Source organism: Triticum urartu, chromosome 3 (genome assembly GCF_003073215.2).
Source record: "Triticum urartu cultivar G1812 chromosome 3, Tu2.1, whole genome shotgun sequence".
Taxonomy (NCBI): domain Eukaryota; kingdom Viridiplantae; phylum Streptophyta; class Magnoliopsida; order Poales; family Poaceae; genus Triticum; species Triticum urartu.
Window position 1 is genome coordinate 160,649,127 of NC_053024.1, and position 17,433 is coordinate 160,666,559.

The window sequence follows — 17,433 nt, forward strand, 5'->3', positions numbered from 1 at the left end:
TTAGATAAGATCCTCTGGTCTTTGGGATGAGTTAATCCCTGACTTTGTTTCCAATCTTCTTGGAAACGACATTTCTTGATGGCATTACATCAAAAAAATAAAAAAAATAAAGTATTTTGCATTAACAAAACGATATGGCTTTCATTTGAGGAATAAAGTTGATTATGTTTTTTCCCTTCTTAAAGTTAGGTCCCGTGTTCCGCCTGATCAAGCCGACTGATTGCGTCAGTCGGTCGTATGTTCAAAAAAAAAGCCGACTGATTGCGTCAGCGTGCGACCAATCGGACCCGGATGCGCGTTCCAGACGAGCCATTCCGCTCGCATGCTTTGCTCGCCCCCTTAAGCACGCCACCCTTTAAGCCTTGATGATTGAAACCTAACCGCCGCCGCCAGCACCACCACGTCCGGGTCCAGGGCACGCATTCAGAGCCGAGATGGCGTCCGCGTCGCCGTCGTGGGTCATCCTGGGCCGCGTGGCCAAGGTGTCGGCCGCCGACGCCGATCTTCCTCCGGGCGCCGACCTCTCCCTCGCGCTGCCGCCGCCGCCGCGCGTCGCGCTCCTCACCATCCCCCCGCGCATCTTCCCGGGCCAAACCACCTCCGACAACTTCCCCTCCGTCCTCGCCGTCGACCGCTCCGGCCTCCTCCTCCTCCACGCCTCCCAGGGCCCCGCCGCGGGCCCCGCCATCGTCGACCTCCCCGGCCGCCAGGAGGTCTGCTGGCGCCCATTCGTCGCGGGCTACTTCGTCCTCGACTCCAAATCCGCCTCGGCCTTCCCGCTCCCCAACCCCGAGCGCATCATGAACCCGGGCCGCCTCGGCCTCATCGCCTCCCCCGAGGGCGCAGGCCGCTACATGGTCGCTGAGCTCCAGCCGATCGCCGGCGGCGAGCAGGCCGACCTCCTCTGCTTCTCGTCGCAATCCGGGCAGTGGGACAGGAAGACCGTCGCCTACCCGCTTCCATCCCGCCCCTTGACCCCCAACGGCGTGGTCTCGCGCTCCGGGAGGCTCTGGTGGGTCGACCTCTCCTGGGGCCTCATCACCTGCGACCCCTTCGCGGACGCGCCTGTGCTGAGCTTCGTCCCACTCCCGCCGCGCAAGGCGCTCAAGTACGGGGTAGATTGTGCAGTGCTCGACAAGTACCGCCGCGTCGCTGTCAGCCGCGGCAAGCTGCGGTTCGTGGACATGTACAAGAACCGTAGCAGCTTCGGCTCTGCACAGATCAGCGTGTGGACGCTCGCCGATCCGGACTCCACCGAGTGGACGCTGGAGTATGAAGCGACCTTTTCGGAGATCTTTAATGATGCGAGCTTCAAGGCGACTCGTCTGACAAGGCAGCTCCCGGTGCTCGCGCTCATCCATCCCAGGGACCCCGACGTGGTCTACTTCTTCCTGGACAGGCACCTGTTCAGCGTCGACGTGCCTGACCGCAGGGTCGTGCAGTGCGAGCTCTACGAGCTGGTTGAGGAGCTATCCAGCAAAAGCATCGCCACCCGTTTCGTTCACGCTTGGAGGCTGCCACCGGCTCTCCGCTCAGGTAATTATGCCGTTTGCCCTCTTTGTAGGTTCTTGTTACTAGTACTTGTTTAGTGAATGGAAATGGTGTGTTTCTGTGTTAACATTGCGAGAGATGTATAGTGTCATCTTGGTGTGTAACATAAACTGAATTAAGTCTAACATTTATTAAGTTGTGGGAGAGAAGGGATGCTAATGTTGGAAATTTCAGGCTGTGTTAGTTTAGCTTGTTTTAATTTAGTGACGCTGTAAGGGGCTTAAATTGGATTTTTGTAGGGTAAAGCACCGCTTGCTGTTAGATCTGACACTTCCAGTGAGTTCTAGCTTTCTTCTTCTAAATAGAAGCACACTTGTATCCACTAATTTTGCCAATGACTTTTTTGCAAAGCCTTATGCACAGGACGCAGGCAAGACTATGGAAGTAAATTGTCATATGGTATTCCTTCCATAGTTTTCATGTTGTTTCCTGGGTTGTAAGATGCAGTTTAACATTTAAGATGTTTGTTTCCCCCGCAAAAGAAAAGATGGACTAGTTTAATACTATTTCCAAAGATGGTAGGTATCTGTTGAACTTCACTGTATACACAGACATTTCTGATAAAATTTGTCTCTAGGAATCCATACATCAGTGTGTAGCTCTTTAAAACATCTGTAGTATAGTTCTCACTTACTTGTAGTGTGCTAGTAGGTAGTAGTATAAGGATGACGTGCTATTTTTCATGCACTTGCTTGAAGCCAGATTATATTTGTAAAGACACTCTGTTGCCCTTCATCATATTCATATATATGCAAACTTTTAATTAATACATGTTTAAGGAGGTACTATTTCTAATTGAAATTGTCACTGTATTCCGTTACGAAGAGTTTGGCTTCTTCAATTTTAGTGTTCCCCTCTTTTGTTGCAGTACCAAACTACTAGGAATTACCGTATTAGGATGTTTTTTGTTGGTAATAATTATCTGGGTGCATGTGCCAGCTCCAGCACTTTTGTTTCGATTCAGCTTCCATTAGTGTAACAAAAGAGGACATGCTGAACTGGAACTGGGTTCCAACTCGCCCAATTCTGGGTACTACTATTAATTATCCATCCTGTTATCTTTATGCGACGTCAATCTATTTACAGCTGCGGATGCCGTTGCGGAGAAGCTAAACGCAGGAGGAAATCAAGAAATCATTGATGCCGCTGCAGTCTCAACTTGCCAAACTGAAGTTGAAGTCGGTGGCGGCGACACGCCTGAGTCCAAGCGGCGTAGGCTAGAGTGACCTGAGCTTGTTGAGATCTGTTCTTGTAGTCTCTCTGTTTCAATATCTTGTAGGCATCACCTTCCCAGAAAAAAAAAACTTGTAGGCTTTGCTAGAGAGCTGGTAACCCCAGCATGTTACCGGATACCACCTTTTGTATCCCTGAACTTGTTGATCTTTTTTAGACCGGGCATCAGCAGAGATATCTTTGTTCTGGTGTATAATCACCACTAAGGCATCATGAATCGGCTATTAGACCTAACCAAGTTGCTGCAAATGTTTAATCCATAAATAATTAGATGATATATTGGTGACCTGTATGCTTCGACTAATATAACTAACTACTCAAAAATGAAGTGAAAATTGAGTGAGTGAAGCAGGTTGCTCTGCAAAGGAGGTTGACAAATGAAGCGAGCGAAGAACTGCAGCAACTCCTTATGAGTTGAAATAAAGAGAGCTATGAGTCTTTTTGAACTGGGAACTTCTCATTCCGTTACTCAACGTGGCGAGCATGATCGCTGGCAACAAAGACCTGGGCAAGGGTAGGGACAACACCCGGCCATAGGGCTGGGGGTGCATGCCCCATCTTCGACCCATACCGCTAGAGCGTCTCCGACATTATTACAGGCCCGAGGGCAATGTTTATTTTGGAAAGAGCTAGAGTTTTAGGAAGCAGAATATTTAATCTCCCTAAAAAGCACAGGTGGGCGAGTTGATAACTTGGACAAGCTGAATAGCATCCGTTTCCACCATGATCTTACTCATTCCAAGTTCATGGGCTTGGTATAAACGGATGCTATTCAGCTTGTCCGTTCAGCCTTTAGACGTCTGAACTCCAGAGTGGCAATGTCGATCTTCCTCCCCTCAGCCTTTAGCTTGTTCCCGGCGTTCCACCAGGTCCAGATCAAAGCGAGGCATATACTAGCTTTTTTTCTCGTCAGTACCTTAGAGCAAAGCTTGGAGAACCTCCATCTTATCATTAGGTTCTTGTCCTTGTTTATATTTGTTTACCTATAACTAATACACGTGCCTCTGTTTCTTCCTGTTGTGTGTGTTGGTCTTTTTTGGTTGTTCCTATGGATTGTTGTGGCTTCCTTTGTTTTCTGTCAGGCAGTGTGCCTTTGTTTGGGTGAGTTGCCATGGTGCTTCATAGGTGATCTTGAAGATAACCAGGGATAATGTCCCACCGACAACCGTGCGCAAGCGGTTCCTCCTGTGCTGCCTTGTTGAATGCAAGCTTCTCCATCTAGGAAACCAGCAGCGTTCCCTACCTTGTTTGAGAGCTTTTTCTTTGTGTTCTGTTCCATTGCTTCCAACTCCCTCCGCTGGTCTGGCATTAGACTCCAGAGAGGTATGCATTGATGTTTAGGCTCTGTCTCACTCAAAAGGCTCGCCGGTTCCCACATCATGGGGATTCGCAGGGCCATTTGGAGCGGTTTCTTGTGCGGATGCATGGCAGCGCTCTTGCGAGGGATGCCTGCGCCGTGTCCAACATAGTTTGGCTCAGGTCGTCGGCCAAGGCCATGGCTGCTGCTACCCACTCGCTGGGCAAGGGCAAGGAGGTCGTCATTGTTCTATCGGACGACGACAGTGACTAGTTTAGTTTGGTCAGCTTCAAAAAAAACTAGTTTAGTTTGGTTTAACTTTAGTTATTTGATGTCTTATGGGTACTGTATACTCCTTTGACTAGTTTAGCATTGAGTTTATTGTGTTGTTTCTGTTGTGGTAAATGCTAACCCCAATGAGTGTTGTTTCTGGCTATTAAGTCAAGCTATGCTTATATTATTATTTTTGTCTTGGTTTTGATGGATTTGTGAGGTTGATTTAGGTGTTTGAAATGTATGCACACAAATTTAGACCTTTTGCTTTATTTCTCTCTAGGATTTATACTTCAAAAAAACTCAGTTTACGATATCGCTTGCTAAATGCTGATTGTTACTGCAATAGTGGATCATATATATACGCCATATATATATATATACTTATTGTTGATTGTTTCTCCTAGTCTGTACTGTTGGCTGCTGTTTTTACCATTCGGTTCATAGAGGTAATACGGAAAGGCCATCTCAAAGGTGAGAGATCCAGTTTATAGAATATCATGTTCATATTAAACAAAATCTCCGACCCTAGCAAGTGAGGGCATGCTTGCACCACTCATGCGTTGTCCTTCTGAAGCAGAGACCGTAGACCAATCGTTCTACAATATTTTCACTAATAACAGCAAAGATACAAAATATTACAAAGCATATGACAGTTCGCCCAACACCAGTTTTTGGAAACATCAAGTTAAACATAGATAATCAATTGAGGTGAGCTGCAATCCAGGCCTTGAAACTTGCTACATATCTAGCCTTGATCTTGTGAGTGAGCAGATTGAGGTCTTTTTTCAGTAGAAGTCTCCAAGACTCCACTGAAGGTTCGATCTGCTGAAAAATCCTTCCATTCCTTTGCATCCAAATATGCCAGCATCCCATAATGATAATTGTTAGACCAAAATTCCTGGGAAGAGCATTAATGTTCAAAAGAATCTCATCCAAGACTTAGATACCCCTAAACTTTAGTAGGCAAGGGATGCCCAACAAACATAAGCAAACAGACAGTCCCAAAACAGTCTCATCAGCATTTAGAGTACAAATGGCACAATTCTGATAAGACAGGTAAAAACCTTTTCTATGGAGGAGGCATCTGGTGTTGATTCTGTCATGCAAGAGCAGCCAAAAAAATATTTTATATCTTGGCATTGCGACACATCTCCAGATTTTCAAGAAGGCAGGGAAGCAGCATTGCCCTGCTTTAAAAACTTGTACATGTTAATAGCAGTAAAATCTTTTTAGTTCCAACTGTAAGTCCAGGTGTCTCTCTGATCAGTAATCACCACATTGCTTAACAACAATTGCATATGATTTAGTTGTTGAAATGCCTGTAAGGATAGAGGTGAATGCGTTGTTCTTGCGAAATGCACACAGCAAAATTCAATGGCGATAATGCTTCTCTTCTCTATCCGATGCTGACGTGTGCTGGGTGTAAACTGCACCTTATGAGCATAGTAAGGTGCTATGTCATCTATAGTCATTGATAAAGTAGCGTTAACTATTAGACTAATACTTTTCTTAATATTTTTTCTTTTCTACATTTGTACTACGATTGACTAGGAGCATGTGTAAAGCTGGGCTTTTGCATGAGAACCCACTTCTCTTTTTTTTTAATGTCCCTTTTCTCCACACGGACAAATGTGTCGTGTAAACAGGCTATTAACCACTTATTATATTTCCTCTCAGACTTTTCGACTACTAGATGATGAGTTAAACGGGTCTGTTTTTTTTTAAGGAGTGAAATGACCAAGGTCTTTTTTACATTCACCTTTTTTCGGGAGAGAATTTGTAGTACGCAGGTGTGGGGGCACGCAGCCCCCTTTTTCATTTGGCTTTTGATTTCCAGCCTTTCATCTCTTTTAAACCAAAAGTTTAAATTAACTTCTGTTTTCATATTCGTGTTTCTGGTGACGAGTGCTTTCAAATGAGATCCATTTTGAATATATTTTGACGGGTTTTTAAAAGTTTTAACTTCTGAAACTTGGTATGACCGATCAAGAACAGCCAAAAAACTTTTCTATGGAGGCATCTGGTGTTAATTCTGTCATGCAAGAACAGCCAAAAAAATTTTCTATATCTTGGCATTGCCACACATCTCCAGATTTTCAAGAAGGCAGGGAAGCAGCATTGTCCTGCTATAAAAACTTGTACATGTTAATAGCACTAAAATCTTTTTGAGTTTCAACTGTAAGCCCAGGTGTATCTCTGATCAGTAATCACCACATTGCTCAACAACAATTGCATATGGTTTAGTTGTTGAAATGCCTGTAAGGATAGAGGTGAATGCGTTGTTCTTGCGAAATGCACACGGCAAAATTCAGTGGCCACAATGCTTCTCTTCTCTATCCAATGCTGACGTGTGCTGAGTGTATACTGCACCTTATGAGCATGGCTAATACTCCCTCCGTTCCGAATTACTTGTTAGATGTATTTTAGTTCTAGATACATCTATTTCTGCGACGAGTAATTTGGAACGGAGGGAGTAGTAAGGTGCTATGTCATCTATAGTCATTGATAAAGTAGTGTTAACTATTAGACTATTTTCTTAAAGCTCACAGTGCTTTAAGAAAAGTAGCGTGCATGACCTACTTTATCAATTGAGTAAGTTTCAGAAACTAAACCTTAAAGCTCACAGTGCCCTCATACGGGATCCAACTACTTTGTTGATTGCGATGCAATAGGGCAGCTGGCATGGCTGGGCTGGTGCGAGCTTCCACAGCTTCGTGCCCGTGCGAATTTTCGCTTTTGTGGGGAGAAATAGCTGCCGCTGTGTCAAACCAAAGGAGACAGTCTAGGATGCCCAAAAGATATTTATGGATAGAATATTACCGACGCGTTTGGTTCGAGCAGCGGTAACGTATTCAGTATTGTAATGAGAATACATTGTATTTGATCAAAGATAAGCGAATACGTGATGTGTTTGGTTCACGCAAGGGAAGAGGAAACAGTGGCACCGCCGCCACCGGCCGGTCCTGTAGAAGATGCTCGAGGGACGGCTGCGGGGATGGCTTGCGATGAGAAACGAGATCACCGGCTGCTCACAGCGGCGCTACTGCTCACGGCGGGGAAGGGAGATCGGCGGCGCAGCTCACGACGGTGGCGGCGAAGGGACATCAGCGGCGCTGCTCATGGCGGTGGCGATGAAGGGACATCGGCAGCGTTGCTGCCCAAGGAGGCGGCGAATTGATACGGCGGCGCTGCTGCTCATGGCGCAGGGGGGTCGCCGGCGGTGCTGTTCATGGTGGAGGGAGATCACCGGCGGCCGGCGCTACTGCCTGTTCCCCGCGGTGAAGAAAACGATTCGGAAGAGTGGTGGTATTATTCCATACCGGGCTGTACCGGGTGTTTTCAGTTTAGTGAAGAATGATTTGCGATTACATGGTATCTGAAATTAACCGAATCCAAACAAACGCCTGTAACGCAATCGTGAGCCGGTGTAATCAGGAGACAGTGTAGAAGTCGCGAACCAAACGCATTGTACACGTGTCTGGACTCGGTGCAAGAATTTTATTGATTCTTCCAATAATTTTCTTCAGTGGAAGCAGGCATCTTGGTTGGTCCACCACAAACACAATGTAGAGAGGAAGGTCCAACCAACGCATATGGATAAGCACGAGCAAGACATGCATATGCATGTATGTAGGCTGCGTGAAAGCTCTACTGCTCTTAACCGTGCCTGGGTTCTTTAGAAATAGCCATTTCTCGGCCAGACATGCATTATCATTCATTGGTTGATCGATCTGGAAAACCACAATCCACATTGGTTGCCGCACTAGCATGTTTTGGGTACTTCGGTGCTGATTAATTGGATGTATAGAATCGACTGGCACCTCACCAGTGGCGTCCAGCCGAGGTAGGCCCGAGACGTGGACGGTGGATAGCCAGCCTCTCTCCCCGCTCTATAAATCACGGGCACACCAAGCTTCCCTTCCAAAGCAGAACAAGCGCGGATCTGAGAGCAGATGAACTCGAGGTATTTCGTTGAGTGAGATCATCACCATGTCGTGCTGCGGAGGCAGCTGCGAGTGCGGCAGCAGCTGCAGGGGGTAAATTATCTCGAATCCCCTCCTGATTTCTGCCTTCGATCTCTCCATCTTTACGCCTTCTTTCTCAAGCTTTTCTTTCATCTCTCCTCGATCCATCTTGTTCCGCTGCCTAACAACATGCATGTTCATCGATCCCCTCTTCCCGTGGCAACACAGCGCGGATGCCTGTTGCAGCTTTGTTTCTCCCAAGTTTTTTCTAGGCTGTTTCTGGGACGACATCACCATTACCTTTGTCTGAAATTGAACAGGGCTCAGTGTGGGGAACAATCCATTGACTCATTGTACGGCCATGATGACATCCACGGCCTGGATTACTGGGCTAAGAAGCGCGCGGATTATTTGTCGTCAGAGCCACCTGATGGTACATCTACCGAATTTCCTTTTTCGTCAATCATATTATGTAAAAAATAATAACTAATGCTAATGAACATGGGTGCTGCCGTTGCACTATACTCTGCCCGATGCTTTGCCATGGGTAGAATTTCTAATGGGTTAGCATACCCAGTTACACTTGATTTTGTCACTGGGTTTAGCAGCTGGCTTCCCTTCTCAGGGTCTGAATCCTTAATATTCTGGAAGAAAATAAATACTAGTGATTTACTCATGACATGTGCGCAGTAGTATTTGTTAAACTCATACACGAAGTCTTGTTCACGGCCCGGAAGAGCAGGATGGAGAGCTCAGGGACGACTGCTCGCAGGAGAGCCGCTCATTTAAAAATCCTGCTCTTGCATGGAGACGGTTAGCATTGCTACTGTTTTGCTAAATACTCATGTTAAGTTCCTTGTCAGTACTAAGAATGGTTTCTTTCTTTGGTGTTTCTGCAGCTGATCCTGAAGTACCATACGAAACCAGTATATGGTACGCTGAGTTTCTGCGAACCTCAGGCTTTTCAGTGGATTTTAGAACCTTCAACGGGTACTACAGATTGGACATACACCATTTTTATCACTTATCATTTGCTCTCATATTGTTCTTCTAAAATTTAGTACTAACATCATCATGTCATTTATGCAGACTGCAGCATTTTTGGACGTAACGTGAGATGGATTATGTCAAGCAGTGGCTCCGCCCTAGGATCGCAGTGCCCAGAATCACAGTGCCCAGACACCATGGAAGGCTGTAGTTTAGTACTCCCTCTGTAAAGAAATATAAGATCATTTAGATTACTAATATAGTGATCTAAACAATCTGAAAGGCTGTAGTTTAGTAGTAAGAGTCGTACCACCATTACTAGTATAGTAAGTAATAAAGAGGATGGCAGTATTGTATGGCAGTAAATAATAAAGAGGGTGGCATTATTGTATGGCAGTAAATACTAAAGAGGGTGGCATTATTGTATGGCAGTAAGTACTAAAGAGGATGGCAGTAAGTACTAAAGAGGATGAACATTTGCAATTTCCAGTGAAGCTTGGCATAGGTGGCTTTGGCATGGGTGCTGCCGTCAAGATGAAGACAAGGTTCCGCAAGCATCAACCAGTGTCCATGAAAAGGCTACAAGCAATGCAGCCTGTAAAATGATCTCCGGCAATATAGCGCCATAGCACATAGATTCACCTCTTTCAAGTTCCTAATTATATCCTGGCTGTCTGAACTCCGAAGTAATCACGATATGCCTTTGTGTTCATGTCTGGCACCAGGGCCAAGGCTTTGATGCGAGCGTCGTCTGGGCGAGTGAGCACTGCAATCTATTTTTGGGTTGTTTTCAGACATCAGACACAAGCGGTAGTCAGCTCAGTTTAAGTCGATAAACTAAGCTTGTGATTTCTCCTCCAAATCATCGAGGAAGTGATTAATGGAACCAAAAGTGGACGCTGACCTATAATAGATGACTTAATGAATTACCTTTCTTCTCAAAGACCATGTGACCGAGCAAACAACTCACGTTTTGATGAAGTCGGGAGTCCATCATATGAGAGCACCACCGTTTGATGTTCTGGATACCAAAATCTGGATAAGTGTTCAATATAAGCTCCTCACCCATCAAGGACACACCCTGGTTGACAATATACCAAAAGAAAATCAGTCTATGCATTGGCACACAAAATATATGGCAAACAAATATGTTACATTAAACCAAAAGAAAAGTCCGTTTAGTACAAGAAAATGAAAAACGTGAAACCAATAGTCCTATTTTTAATTTTAATTTTTAACGGGGATTTTTTTATCACTGATTGCAAGAAATCAATAGCTATTGGTTGCAGACAAAGAAAGAAAATTTATACCCACACAGCCCAAAAAATTGAACACATGGGGCAACCCATAGAAAAGCATAAGGCCTAGGTTCAAGCTGCAAAATTTTCAAAGAACGAAGTAATGTGGTATAGAGAAAGCATAAGGCCCGTGTTCAAGTTGCAAAACATCAAAGAAGAAACGAAGTAATGCAGTACAGAGAGATAACAGGCGTGGCAAAGCGCACCTATGCTTCTAGTAATGGCTAAAGCCTACTACTTCCAATAATTCTAGCACTCAGGATAGCCCACACCGCCAATTAGTTTGATGCATGCAAAAAAAAAAGCACCCAACGACTACTTTTGATTCGACGCAAGTGAAATTCCTACGTTCGGCCCGGAAAAGGGTAAAAGGACCATGAAATTGATCTTGAAGCCCACGTTAAGCGTGCGTTGGATATGGCCTATAGAAGTATAGAGGTTAGCCACAAGATCAATTCCAACATTGTGATGGTTTTTTCCCCTAAAATTCGAACATTGTGATGGCTTTTACACTTCTTTTACTCAATTCATCAAGCTTCTTATAATCGATCAAATTGTATTTCTTGAAATCAGGTAAAACTCTTGTAATCGTGTGACAGCTATTATTTTTTGTAATCGGGTAAAAGGCAACTTACATGGCTCACTACTTCGATTAATCAAGCTTCTTATAATGGGGCAAATGCTATTTCTTGGAATCGGGTAAAACTCTTGGAATAGTGTAACAATTGCTTCTTGTAATCGGGGTAAAAGGCAAGTTAGAGAGCTCACTACTTTAACCCAATTCATCAATCTTATAATCGGGCAAATGCTATTTCTTGGAATCAGGTAAAAACCCTTGGAATCGTGTAACAACTGCTTTTTGTAATCGGGTAAAAGGCAAGCTATTAGATGGCTCACGGAATAACATACACTCCTCGCCTGTTTTGCCCTCTTCCGTCTAGATTCTCACCCGGGACCCTATAAATATAGTTCCACCTTAGCTATATGTACCAGCAACAGCAACAGCAGCAGCAGCAGCAATGATTGATCGTTTGTGACCCGATGACACACACCACGAGCTCCTCCAATGGCACCCATATAATCCGGGTCAGGGAGGTGCACCTGGCCACCGTTATCTGGTTGTGACGGCGAGAGGTATATATACTCTGTACTGCATTGCTCTGCTTTGCCATGCTGAGTCCATTTCTAGTGACTGGCCTGTTGTGACGGCGAGAGGTATATATACTCTGTACTGCACTGCTCTACTTTGCCATGATGAGTCCACTTCTAGTGACTGAACTGTCGTGACGGCGAGAGGTATATATACTCTATACTACACTGCTCTGCTTTGCCATGATGAGTCCACTTCTAGTGACTGAACTGCGAGAGGTATATATATTCTGTAATGCACTGGTCTGCTTTGCCATGATTGAGTCCACTTCTAGTGACTGAATTGTCGTGACGGCGAGAGGTATATATACTCTGTACTGCACTGCTCTGCTTTGCCATGATGAGTCCACCTCTAGTGACTGAATTGTTGTGACGGCGAGAGGTATATATACTCTGTACTGAATGTGAAGTGAGAGCATAACTATGGAAGTATTTGTGGGCGATCGAGGTTATGTTTTCTTGGGAGGGCGAACATTAATTCATAGCGAACCATAGAGTAAATAAAAAACAAACATTTTTTATATAAATGTTCATGTTAGTGTAACAAGCGTTCTTGACAATTTTCATGCGAAAAGGAATAGCAGTGCTTCATCAGTGAAAAAAACAGAATTAAATGTAACATTTGAAGGTAACATTTAGTGTTTGACTTTGTTTTTTTGGACAGGTCAAAATAATATAGCTTTTCACCTAAAATTTGCAGGTAGCACTTGGATGTGACCACGAACACATCTAATTTTATTTTGATTTTTTCTTACATTTGAAAATGCATTTTTGGCGCTCAGGAGCATGTGCTTCTGGAAGAAGCCAAATTGGATTTCCGTGTTTTCTCATACTTTTTCCCTAATCATATATTTGTGTGTCTGTATTAATTGCAATCATAATCAACTATAGTTAATTGCATTGTGAATCGACTATTCAATATTTGAAAGTGCCACAAGGGCTGTTTCTGTATTAATTGCACTGTGTGCGTTTGTATTCCACCTGACCACCTGTACTAAGTTTCTGGTACTCCCAACGGTAGTGCATAGCCTGCACATGACCGGCAGTCCGGCACCAAAAACACCTTGTATGCATCTACTACGGTTGCCCAGACGTCGCTTTCCGTGGATGAAATACAACGAACTCCCCTATCTATACAGCGAGATAGACGATCCCAGGGCATCAGGTGCTCGTCCACCAAAACTACTTTCCATAGAAACATACATAGCTTACTAGTGAAGCTAGTATATGACGCAAATGCTTACTCAGAGCTAGCTGGTATTTTTGCTTAGGTCGGTTCAGAACTGCTATATAAGGAGCAGCTCACCACGGATTGTAACAAGCTCATCAGTACTGAAATACACTAGAAAAACAGCTTCACAGCGTGGATGTCATCATGGTTAACTAACCGAGAGAAACATGAGGGAGACAAAGTCTCCACCTCTCACCACTATGCCTTGATCGGGAGCTTCACACCGTGGATGTCATCGTGGCCGTATATGAATCGTCCCCCACATCCAGCTCTGATCAATTTCAGATACAGGTGGACGTTTCATTGTACGGCCTGATGACATCCACGGCGTGGCTCTCCCAGAAACAGCCTGCTCAAGGGAGAAACAAAGCTGCGACAGGCAGACAAGCCATATGTAAGTTTTGTTAAGAATTAATTAGATGTGATGATTAGTTGAGGACTGCTACAGAGCCTTGAACCAAGCCACGCGATGCAATCGGCCACCACTCCGTTCACGGCAAAACAGCGTACAGAAGGGAAATTAACGATCTAACGATTGATTTGTTTTCTTCACTGTACGTTTTTGCACTCAAGATTGCTAATCCAAGAAGAAATTTCTTCGACAAAGAACAGACAAGTGAAGTGTGCCCCCCGACGGTTACCTTCAGGCACAGAGCCACGGTCGTCTTCGGCGACTTCTCGGGGAGGCGGCTCCAAGCGGTGGCCTCTCTGAACGCACGGGAGCGCCCTCACACGCCACAACAACAGCGCAGCACGGCTGCACGGCGGCATGGTCGGCCACCGGAGCGTGGCGGCAGCGACCGCGTCCACGCGTGGCGGCAAAGGCAACAGGCGCACGGCCGAGGCCTTGTGATCAGTGCGCAGCCCGGTCCACGCGCAAGGCGAGGCGGAAGCCAAACCTCCTGGCGTGGCTCTCCCGGTCGCATGGCGGCCCATGGCGCAGCGGAGGTTCTGCCCGGCGCGGTGCGGCGGTGTAGCGCGTGGCTATGCGGCGGCGCGGCATTGGCAACGTGCGGTTGCATGACCCGCCGGCATGGTCGGGCTGGCTGTTGGCCGCCCGTCGACGGTGACGGTGCGGCGTTGACTGTGCGGCACGGATTTCTCCGGCGATAGGCCATGCGGCTTGGAGGAAGTGGGGATTGGGTAATCGGTGGAATATTTACATTTCGGTCTATAATCTTTCTGTTATTCACAGAAAAGACCATATATTTCTCTGGCAAAGAGGCATCTGTTTTGCGATTAGTCACCACGTAGACTTGGAAAATAGGAACCCTCAAACGCCTCGTGCTTGGTGTTATGCATCCGAGTCTCTTATATTTCATCCCTGGATTTATTTCAAACCATGTAAAATAAATCAACGTATTGCGACACGCTAGTTACTACGCTTTGTCCTCGGAGATGTCCACGACGTCAGCGCCGGGTAGATGGGCGTGTAGGAGGGCTCCGGCTCTCCTCCTCCTCCTCCTCCTCCTCCTCATCATCATCATCATCATCATCATCATCATCATCATCATCATCATCACCATCATAAATATAAGCGAGAATCTCGTCGACTCCTGCAGCGTGCTCTATCTCCGCCTCCCGCCGATGACAGTGTTCGGCCTCCGCCTCCGATTCCGACCGGAGGGAATCGAGGATCACCTGTTGTTCTGCTTGCAAATTCGCGTCCCCAGCTTCCCCCACATCCACATCCTTGATACGTCTCCGTTGTATTTACTTTTCCAAACACTTTTACCCTTATTTTGGACTCTAACTTGCATGATTTGAATGGAACTAACCCGGATTGACGTTGTTTTCAGCAGAATTGCCATGATGTTGTTTTATGTGCAGAAAACAAAAATTCTCGGAATGACCTGAAACTCCACGGAACGTCAAGTTAAAAATGATAAAAAATCCTTGCCAAAGATGAAGACCAGGGGGGCCACACCCTGTCCACGAGGGTGGGGGGCGCCCCCCCTAGGGCGGGCCCCCCTACCACGTGGGCCCCCTGGAGCTCCTCCGACGCCAACTCCAACTCTATATATTTGCTTTCGGAGAAAAAAATATAAAGGAGAAGAAATCATCGCGTTTTACGATACGGAGCCGCCGCCAAGCCCTAAAACCTCTCGGGAGGGCTGATTTGGAGTCCGTTCAGGGCTCCGGAGAGGGGGATTCGTCGCCGTCGTCATCATCAACCATCCTCCATCACCAATTTCATGATGCTCACCGCCGTGCGTGAGTAATTTCATCGTAGGCTTGTTGGACGGTGATGGGTTGGATGAGATCTATCATGTAACCGAGTTAGTTTTGTTAGGGTTTGATCCCTAGTATCCATTATGTTCTGAGATTGATGTTGCTATGTCTTTGCTATGCTTAATGCTTGTCACTAGGGCCTGAGTACCATGATTTCAGATCTAAACCTATTATGTTTTCACGAATATATGTGTGTTCTTGATCCTATCTGGCAAGTCTATAGTCACCTACTATGTGTTATGATCCGGCAACCCTGAATTGACAATAATCGGGACCACTCCCGGTGATGACCATAGTTTGAGGAGTTCATGTATTCACTATGTGCTAATGCTTTGTTCAGGTTCTCTATTAAAAGGAGGCCTTAATATCCCTTAGTTTCCATTAGGACCCCGCTGCCATGGGAGGGTAGGACAAAAGATGTCATGCAAGTTCTTTTTCATAAGCACGTATGACTATATTCGGAATACATGCCTACATTACATTGATGAATTGGAGCTAGTTCTGTGTCACCCTATGTTATGACTGTTACATGATGAACTGCATCCGGCATAATTATCCATCACCGATCCAATGCCTACGAGCTTTCCATATACTGGTTTACGCTTATTTACTTTCCCGTTGATATTGTTACAATCACTACAAAACACCAAAAATATTACTTTTGCTTCCGTTTGTTACCGTTACCACCACTATCATATTACTTTGCTACTAAACACTTTGCTGCAGATATTAAGTTATCCAGGTGTGGCTGAATTAACAACTCAGTTGCCAATACTTGAGAATATTCTTTGGCTCCCCTTGTGTCGAATAAATAAATTTGGGTTGAATACTCTACCCTCGAAAGCTGTTGCGGTCCCCTATACTTGTGGGTTATCAAGACTAATTTCTGGCGCCGTTGTCGGGGAGCATAGCTCTATTCTTTGAGTCACTTGGGATTTATATCTGCTGGACACTATGAAGAACTTGAAAGACGCTAAGACAACAATTTATCCCTCAACTACGAGGGGAGGTAAGGAACTGTCATCTAGCTCTGCACTTGATTCACCTTCTGTTATGAGTAAGCTTGCGACACCTAAACCTGCTTCTGCTATTCGTTCTGATATGTCGCATGTTATTGATGATGCCACCTCTGTTATGCACAATACTTATGATGAAACTACTTCTATGCCTGATACTACTGTGCCCCTTAGTGAATTTCTTGATGAACAAATTGCTAGGGCTAGAGAGAAAGAAATTATTGAATCTGGTTATATTGATGAAAGTGATGATGAAGATAGGCATGTTATTCCTGAGGATTATGTTTTTGATATGGAAGCTTCTGCAGCTATTTTAGCTTTGCAAAGATAGTCGTGAACTCAAGAGGCTATTAATTAAATGGAGTAAAGAATCTCTTAGAGACAAAATGAAACCTGACCCTGCTTTTGCTACTTCACCAATTTGTGTTCCTGATAAGGATTATGAATTCTCTGTTGATCCTGATATAATTACTTTGGTTGAATCTGATCCTTTTCATGGTTATGAATCTGAAGCTGTTATGGCACATCTTACTAAATTAAATGATATAGCCACCCTATTCACTAATGATGAGAGATCTCGCTACTTTTATATACTTAAAATATTTCCGTTCTCATTAAAGGGTGATGCTAAGATATGGTTTAATTCTCTTGATCCTGGTTGTGTGCGTAGTCCCCAGGATATGATTTATTACTTCTCTGCTAAATATTTCCCCGCTCATAAGAAACAAGTTGCTTTAAAGGAAATATACAACTTTGTGCAAATTGAAGAAGAGAGTCTCCCACAAGCTTGGGGGAGGCTTCTCAAGTTACTTAATGCTTTGCTTGATCATCCTCTTAAGAAAAATGAAATACTTGATATCTTTTATAATGGACTAACTGATACTTCCAGAGATTACCTGGATAGTTGTGCTGGTTCTCTTTTCAGGGAAAGAACACCGGATAAAGCTGAAATTCTATTGAATAATATGTTGACAAATGAAAAAATTGGGCACCTCCTGAGCCAACTCCTGCTCCAATTACCGAGCCTATTCCTAAACCAACTCCGAAGAAGAGAGGTGTTCTATTTCTCAGTCCGGAAGATATGCAAGAGGCAAAGAAATCTATGAAAGAAAAATGTATTAAAGCTGAAGATGTTAAGAATTTACCTCCTATTGAAGAAATACATGATCTTAATTTACCGTCTGTTGAAGAAACATAT

General features: G+C 44.9%; 2 protein-coding genes and 2 long non-coding RNA genes across 6 annotated transcripts; 3 read left to right on the forward strand and 1 right to left on the reverse strand.

The window, feature by feature from the left end:
* Positions 1-324: 324 nt before the first annotated feature.
* Positions 325-3,072, forward strand: LOC125543406. The gene is made up of 2 exons (XM_048706736.1): positions 325-1,536; positions 2,638-3,072. Exons 1-2 carry the CDS (start codon positions 435-437, stop codon positions 2,775-2,777), a joined length of 1,242 nt encoding a protein of 413 aa, XP_048562693.1. The 5' UTR covers positions 325-434; the 3' UTR covers positions 2,778-3,072.
* Positions 3,073-7,958: 4,886 nt separating this feature from the next.
* LOC125543407 lies at positions 7,959-9,700 on the forward strand. Of its 3 annotated transcripts, none has more exons than XR_007298424.1 (5): positions 7,959-8,394; positions 8,643-8,755; positions 9,065-9,135; positions 9,222-9,312; positions 9,412-9,700. XR_007298424.1 is itself a non-coding variant. In XM_048706738.1 (5 exons), the coding sequence occupies exons 1-5, from the start codon at positions 8,348-8,350 to the stop codon at positions 9,431-9,433; spliced, it is 396 nt and encodes a 131-aa protein (XP_048562695.1). In that variant the 5' UTR covers positions 7,959-8,347; the 3' UTR covers positions 9,434-9,700. The 3 variants fall into 3 exon arrangements, 2 of the variants coding, with proteins under 2 accessions (XP_048562695.1, XP_048562694.1); XM_048706738.1 differs by having other exon boundaries at positions 9,013-9,135; XM_048706737.1 differs by having other exon boundaries at positions 7,973-8,755; positions 9,013-9,135.
* LOC125543408 lies at positions 9,186-14,187 on the reverse strand. The gene is made up of 3 exons (XR_007298425.1): positions 13,629-14,187; positions 10,240-10,390; positions 9,186-9,533 (listed from the first exon to the last, which is right to left on the reverse strand). It is a non-coding gene; the product is annotated as an uncharacterized LOC125543408 (long non-coding RNA).
* On the forward strand, positions 11,517-14,308 carry LOC125543410. Its single transcript, XR_007298426.1, has 2 exons — positions 11,517-13,381; positions 13,600-14,308. It is a non-coding gene; the product is annotated as an uncharacterized LOC125543410 (long non-coding RNA).
* Positions 14,309-17,433: the final 3,125 nt, after the last annotated feature.